At 37.5% G+C, this 8001-nt stretch overlaps 1 protein-coding gene across 1 annotated transcript; it reads right to left on the bottom strand.

The window, feature by feature from the left end:
• Nucleotides 1-5587: 5587 nt before the first annotated feature.
• Nucleotides 5588-7414, bottom strand: LOC130099452 (uncharacterized). Its single transcript, XM_056265158.1, has 2 exons — nt 6532-7414; nt 5588-6103 (listed from the first exon to the last, which is right to left on the bottom strand). The coding sequence occupies exon 1, from the start codon at nt 7412-7414 to the stop codon at nt 6545-6547; it is 870 nt and encodes a 289-aa protein (XP_056121133.1). The 3' UTR covers nt 5588-6103; nt 6532-6544.
• Between the last annotated feature and the right edge of the window lie 587 nt (nt 7415-8001).

Genomic DNA, 8001 nt, shown 5'->3' with positions numbered 1-8001 from the left:
AATAGTCTTGTTTTGTTCAATTATTCAAATAAAATACTTCACCGTATGATCTCAACGTCTCTGTTTATTTTCTCTTAACATTTCCACATTTAGCTAGTAGCCTATATTTTTTGTTAATCTGCATTGTTCGTCACATACACAACACAGTGCCATCTAGTGTCTTTCTTGAGTAACAGGCACAATCAACGTAATGTATATCATTACAAGTCCAACCTAAAACTACACCAAAACCAATTTGATTTAGCATGGTATAGCTGTAAAATGATCTGATTCGGTCCTTCATTTCCAAGATCATCAATAGCCTGCAGCTTTTTTTTTTTTTTTTTTTTTTTTTTTTTTATTGCACTTCAAACAAACAGTCAATGTACAGTCAGGAATGCAATATATACAAATCGGAAAAAACAAAAAACAAAATAAGAAAAACCAGACAGCCAGGGGGGAGGCTAGATATTATATAAAAATATCAAAGGATTCACAAACAGAAATAGTTTTAATTGCTTTCTTATTATGGGAATGAAAGATAGTCTTGATATATAATTGGATTTCTTTTTCAAGAACCAAAAACAAAGGTTGGGTTTTATTGTATACATTTATGTATATGGAATTTAGCAAATATTAAAATTAAATTTATAATATAGTACTCTTTCCTTTTATTTGAGGGAATATTATTAAAACCAAATATAACATTTTCTAAACACAAAGAAAAAGTGGGGTCAATGTTGTCAATTATAAATCTAGACAAATCTTTCCAAAATTTTTTAACATGAGCGCAGTGCCAAAATAAATGAAACAAGGTTTCAGCCAATGTATTGCAAAAAGAACAGTTCAGATCAATATCCTTTTTAAATTTAACAAGAAAATTATTTACTGGGTAGAACCTGTGTAAGATTTTGAAACTTATTTCCTTTATTTTATTTACCAATAAATATTTGTTTGGTAAAGTCCAGATGGCCTTCCAAAACAAACCTTGAACCATTCTATTCCAATAACCAATGCAGTTTGGCCTGGTGACAATGTCTTTTTGAAATAACGAACGAATCATTTTATTAACATTTACGACTTATTTTACAAATAAATCAAAGGAGGAAGGGGGCGCAATACTGGTTTGGGTATTAGCTCTGAATAATGCCAAGACCCCTGTAGGGGTCGCATCCATGACAATCGAAAACTCCCTGGGCGTCACTGGAATTTTATGGAAATCTAGAAACTCAGAGTAAGTTAGCAGCATACCTTCTTGATTTAGTAATTGATCTACTCGTATTATACCTGCTAAAAACCATCTTTCAAAAAATAAGGTTTTATGTTTAAATAATAAATTATAATTGTTCCAAATTAAATATCTATGGGGTGAAAAATTATGCTTATATAAAAGGGACCAAGCAAGCAACATTTGTTTGTGAAAGCAAGACAAATTTAGAGGGATTTTGTCAATTTTATAATTGCAAATCAGGAGAAAATCAAGATAACCTACTCTGGAGAAAACAAAACTGGGTATGAAATTCCAAAGGGAATTTGGATTTAGAATGAAATGTCTAATCCAATTAATTTTAAAAACATTATTTAAAGTACTAAAAGATTTCTAAAGTACTAAAAGACTATGGATTTCCTAATATAATGAGTTGTGTTTCTCCAAAGAAAATTAAATAAGGCAGAATCAATAGCTTTACACATCACATTAGAAACAGCGAGTGAAGTCGCAGTATAGACTAATCTTGACAGTCCCTCGGCTTTACATAACAGAACTCTACCTTTTAGGGATAAATCCCTCAAAAGCCAGTGATTCAGCTTTGCTTTAGTCTTCTAGAGAATGGGATCAAAATTTATCTTACATCTAGATTTTTGGTCTTTCGAAATAACAATCCCCAAATATGTCACTGTCTCCTTTACTGGGATATTAGCAATTTGTTGTAATTGACAGTCTTTTACAGATAACAGTTCACATTTGTTAATATTTAAGTAAAGGCCGGAAGCTTTAGAAAAGGCATCTACTACTTTAAGAGCTACTGGGACTTGATGTTGATCTTTCAGGAACAGTGCAGTATCGTCTGCTAACTGGGATATTATAATATCCCTACCAGCAATCAGGGACGGACTGGGACTAAAAAACGGCCCTGGACTTTGACTAGGCCCGGCCCAAAGCAATCGGTGCGCGGAAACTCGACAACAATAACGCCTGCCATGAGTGTCACTTTAACTGTGGCTCATGATACTACCATCCAAATTATAGCTAACAGCATATTATACAATCTATTCCATGCTGTCTTAAAATGAATTTATTACTTAATAATCTTAATTAGTTTATGCAGTAATTAATCTTAGCTACTGCACAAATAATAATACCACATCTAAATGAAAATACACCATTACAAATGTAACTTCTGTATTCAAAATCTTCAAAGTTTGTAAGCATTAACTGTAACATTACCAAAATTCTTAAAAGTAAAAGCACAACATATTTCTTAATATTAGCAACTGCATGTGGCATTTTACAGCTAAAATGTTGAAGTTTAGCTGTTTTAACTACTGTAATCATTAAAAATGTAGCAAGCTGAATATCACTGCCTAACATCATCCCTAGCAAGTAACTTGCAAAGTAATTTCTGATTAATTCGGTTCGGGAGTAGTAGAGATAAAAGCCCGCCCGCACTGACAATTGATTGGTTGGGTCCTTACATGCGCTTCGTGAGGGACACGCGCACACTAGCACACACGCGCACACACGCAATCTCTCGCTCCCTCTCTCTCTGCCGTGCACGCGCTACGCATGCGCGCTCTTGCTCGCTCTAGATTCCGGGAGATTTTAACTAATTTGCGGACATCAGGGAGCCGCTATCAATATGCGGGAGACTTGGGATGTGTGTGGCGGCTGGTGGGCCGGCCCGCCGGCCGTCCTGGAGTACCGGCCGTTCTGTGATTCTCCAGATCACACAGATGGCCAGTCTTGGCTTGATTTAATATGAATATTCATAAGCTGAGTGCAAAACAAGAAGAGATAAGGGGAGATGGGACAACCTTGCCTTATACCACGTTTTAAATAAAATCTAGAGGATGAACCACATTTCAGTTTAATAGAACAGTTTGCGTTCCTATACATTGTTTGTAAAGCTTTACAGAAAAAGTCTCCAAAGCCAAATTTTTGTAAAGACCTAAAAATGAAAGCATGCTCCACCGTATCGAAGGCTTTATAGAAATCTAAGAAAAGAATAAATCCATCATCTGTACTTAAATGTGAATAGTCCAACACGTCTAGGACTAATCTTATATTATTTGAAATATGTCTTTTCTTTAGGAAGCCAGATTGAGCCTCATCTATAAGGGGGTCCATAACTGATTTGATTCTATTTGCAAAGACTAAGGCAAATATCTTATAATCATTGTTTAAAAGAGAGATTGGTCTCCAATTATCTAATAGCAATGGGTCTTTTTTTGGTTTTGGAATCAAAGTAATTAATCCTTGAGTTAAAGTAGGTGGAAGACATTGATTTTCTATACTCTCTATATAAACTTCTTTAAGAAAGGGGGCAATAAGATCAGAAAAGGTTTTATAAAATTCAGCCGTGAGGCCATCAACCCCAGGGGATTTGTTAACCTTAATATGTGCGATAGCGTTTAATACTTCCTCAACAGTAATTAAGCTATCACAAAGTTCTTTTTGTACAGGGTCGACAGATTTACAATTCACTCCAGAAATAGAGTTTAGAAATAGAGAAGCCGAATGATCGCAAAATTTAGATGAATATAAACCATTATAAAATTCTGTACACAATTTTGAAATTTTAACTTGGTCATCTGTAACATCCCCATCTATTTTAAGTTGTTCAATTGTATTATTTCTATAGTGAAATTTCTTCAGACCAAAAAAATATGCAGAATTTTGTTCCCCTTTCTCCAACCATCTCTTTCGTGACCTAGTAAAGGCTCCTTCTGCCTTATTCTTATATAAATTGTCCAACTCTAGTTGAAGAGTGACTAACTCAGCTTGTTCATCTTCATTTGGACATGATTTTGAGGAGAGGGCAGCTAATTTTGATATAATATTGTCCTCTTGAGTACGTCTTTCTAATGCCATTAAGCTTCCCTGTTTTCGAAAGTACTTAGCTACCTCAAATTTCAATAGCTTCCAATTACTGCAGAATTTGTTTTCTGAAAGTGCTTTATACCAATGACATAAAATAAGATTTTTAGCCTTTGTTTTAATATGTTCATATTGCAGTAATGAACTATTAAGTTTCCAATATGAACTTCTACCCATGGTGTGTGGAGAAGTGCTGAACTTAATAGAGATAAGAACAGCCTTATGGTCACTGAGCGGTGAAGGAATCACACTAACAGAGACATCTGAAGATTGTATACTCGCATAGGGATGGGCATCGTTAAGAAATTATCGATATCGATGCCATTGTCGAGTCTGCTTATCGATGCGATTCCTTATCGATTCCCATATCGATTCCTGTACCATTTGCTGAACACTTACAGGGTGGCTTTGAGAGTTGTTGGCTTTGAATGTCTAATTTAAAGTGGTTTTAGAGAATGAAAACCAAGTGTGCAATATCTAGGGCCCTATGAAATCAGTTTTATTTTTTCCCAAATTCCGTTTTATTTTTCCCAAATTCCGTTTTTTCCGTTTTAATTTTTGGGAATTCATTTTTTTTACCCTTTACTGTTATTTTAGTCATAAAAAGAGTGTGCTTTTAAAGTTAATGATTAAAATGTATACAAATAAAATAGGAATGACCTTAAATTACAGACATTTACTGAGTAGCCTTTTCAGGACAAATACTGCATGATGCCACATGACACTGCAGTCTTCAAGTAACAACAAAATATGGTTATGAGCTTTAAACTGTCCAGTAAAATAAATTATATAAGTTTAAATAAAAGTCACACTCTGTCTCTCTCTCACCCAGTGTCGCTCGCGGAGTTCGCTTCGCTTTTGTCCAGTCCGGCGCCTCATAGACAGACGCGGTGTGTGTGTGTGTGTGTGTGCGCGTGTATGTGAGAGAGACGCGTGAGTGATAGAGAGACGGAGGGAGAGCGGGGAAAGGAAATACAACGGAAAGAATACGCTGCGTGTTTTAAATAGCATAAAAAAATGAACGAAACGCAATATGTGGCGGCCGGAGTTGATTTTGTGGCCGCGAATTAGTCTATGTGTGGGAAACACTGCATAAAAGTCACGTGCGAACTGCTCGGCTCGGTACTGAGGGCTTATAGCGTCGAGTTTCTTAACTTTTTCGCCGATGAAAGCAGAGCCGTGGAGAGCCGCTTCGCCATGCTTTCATTGTTTTGATGCCGTCATTGGAGCTGAAATGACGGGAGGGGTTGTGTCGCCCAGATTTGCTTCCCCCGGTCTGCATTTAAAATGAAGCCACACTCTCGATCGTCTCGTAGCCATCGCACTTTTGGGGGATTTAAAAATCCAGTCGCATACTGTAACGTCATGCCGCGACGCGGGAATGTATGGAACGGAACATTCGGAATCGTTAGTGGAATCGTTAACGTGTGGACGTGTACGATTCCGATGGATCGGAACGTTTGGAACCGGTTCCAAACCGGAACCTGGAACCGATTCCCAAGCCTACAGACACTAACCAATAATCTATTCGAGATTGCCTGTTACCAGATTTGTTGCTCCAAGTATATGTTAACGAATCAGGAAACGTAGACCTCCATATATCAACCAAATTGAATCTCTCCATGAAACGTTTAAGGTTTGTATTTTGATTATAAGATGGACCTGCTGGTAAACAATCGAGAGAACAGTCCATAACAGTATTAAAATCACCCCCTATGATAAGAGAAAGATCCTGGAATTGCGACAGTCCATGAAGGATATGCTCTTCTAAAGTTTCAAATAAATGATCGTTTTCACTTTTAGAATTATATCCATAAACATTCGCAATGAGCAATATAGAACCATGAATTTTGAGAGTTTGGCACAAAAAATGTCCAGATCCGTCACGTTGTGTATGCAAAATCTCCTCGGTGAATCTGTTCTTTAAAGTGACGACACCGGCGGAGCGCTCAGATCCATGCGCACACCAGATGTCGTTACCCCATTGAGTCCTCCAGAAACGCACATCATCAGGAATCGAATGAGACTCTTGAAAAAAGCAAAAATCAGTCCTATGTTGTTTAGCAAATAAAAATAAAGCTTTCCGTTTAATATGTTGCCTTAACCCCCTGGCATTTAGTGTAACTATAGACAATGACAGAACGAAAGTGAAAAGTGATCCACAAAAATAAGTGAGAATACAAGAACAGGTGGTAGGAGAAACCGCGTATAGGCAACTTAGTAGAGAAAAAAAATAATTCTAATGGCCACGAAACCTGACCTTGTTCAAACAAAATAACTATGAAACCAGTGTTTTCATTTGAAGACAAATATGTGTATAAATCCCAAGTTGTCTTATAAGAACAAAAAAATCAACCATTCAGTAAAGGAAGCAGAATTGCTGCATGTCCTCGTTTATCATAGTAGGTTAATTCTGGTCCCGATGGCAAAGGCAACCAAGAGAAAAAAAGGGGTACCTTTCCTCATCTCTCATGGTGGGTTAATTTCGATCCCGGCAACAAAGGCACGTCCACCAACAAAGTAAGCAGGTTTTCCTTGAAGACGGGCTTCATTTACTGCAGGCCATAGCTGGAGACGTCGTGCTCTGTCCATTTTAGATAGATCTTCCGCAAAACGCAGACCGTGACTCCTCAGGTATTCAGACCTTTTTGCCGCTTTCCACACAGAGTCGCGAATTACCCTGGATGTAAACTGAATAATTATTCCTCTGGGTTTATCAATATTGGACAGCTCCTTTCCCTTCTTCTGGCCCAGACGATGCACTGTGTCAATGAGACAAGGAAGTTTAGCCTTCTCTGCAGGTAGGACAGCTTGACATATACCAATAACTTCTTGGCGCACATCTTCTTTATCTGCCTCCGGAACTCCGAATAAACAGAGATCCCATCTTCGTGAATAACTCTCTAAATCTGCTATACGCAACTCAGCTGAGCCCAGGCGCGCATCATTGTTGGCGATGCGCTTTTCAAGAACTGCAGATTTCTCCTTAATGTCCTTTATCTCAGCAGATGCAAAGTCAATAGTTTTCTTAAGTCCCTCAATTCGCAGGGTGTTGTCAGAGACCAGTTTCTCCAACGCATCAGATCTGGAGTTAATGAGTTGCGAGAGTTGTAGGACTATATCAGAGCTCTCCCTTACAGCGGCTGAAGTAGGTAACTGCTCCGATTTACCTTTCTTTTGAGCAGGTGATTTGCTGGGGGTGACAGGTATAGCTGTAAAGTCTTCATCAGCCGATATATAGTCATGGAAATGTTCCTCGCTAACGCTATTTGATGTGACTGCTGTCTTAGATTTCGAATTCGTCTGATTTCTATCTCTTTTTCGATCAGAGGTCGCCATTCTGTCAAATGAAATGTTGTTTAAGCGATTGAAAGCCAACACGTATATATATATAATAAAAAAAATTAGACGATCACTACTTAAAATAACAATTTAAATTCCGCGGCTCTCCTTAGACCATGTGCTTAGGGCGCCATCTTGTTTGTGGTCTAGCCTGCAGCTTTGGCCCAGTCACAGCGACGCCCACATGGAAAGAACCTATATGAGGATATATGCGCATATATGAAACCTATATGCAGTTTATATGCACATATATGCTTCATATATACAGCATATATGCACATATATGATAATATATATGCTGCATATATGCGTATATATTGCACATATAGGCAAAACTGAGGTGCATATATGTGCATATACAGGCATATAGGTATCCTGTATTGCTTCTTTTTATCCACATATAAGCCCTATATGTGCATACATGACTCCTATATATATAGCTCATGGCAGGATCTGGTCATTATACCTCACTTTGGCAACTGTCATACATGATGCCTAGCTCATATTTTCTATTATCGAGGCAATAACTAGAACTAACTAAAAAAAAAAAATTATGCAAGAACTGTATATGTGCGAACATGAAA

The sequence above is a fragment of the Rhinichthys klamathensis genome, unplaced genomic scaffold (genome assembly GCF_029890125.1).
Source record: "Rhinichthys klamathensis goyatoka isolate OS25496 unplaced genomic scaffold, OSU_Roscu_1.1 h1tg000229l_1, whole genome shotgun sequence".
NCBI lineage: Eukaryota > Metazoa > Chordata > Actinopteri > Cypriniformes > Leuciscidae > Rhinichthys > Rhinichthys klamathensis.
The sequence above is the reverse complement of the archived record's forward strand: the minus strand, read 5'-3'. Positions and strand labels throughout refer to the sequence as shown.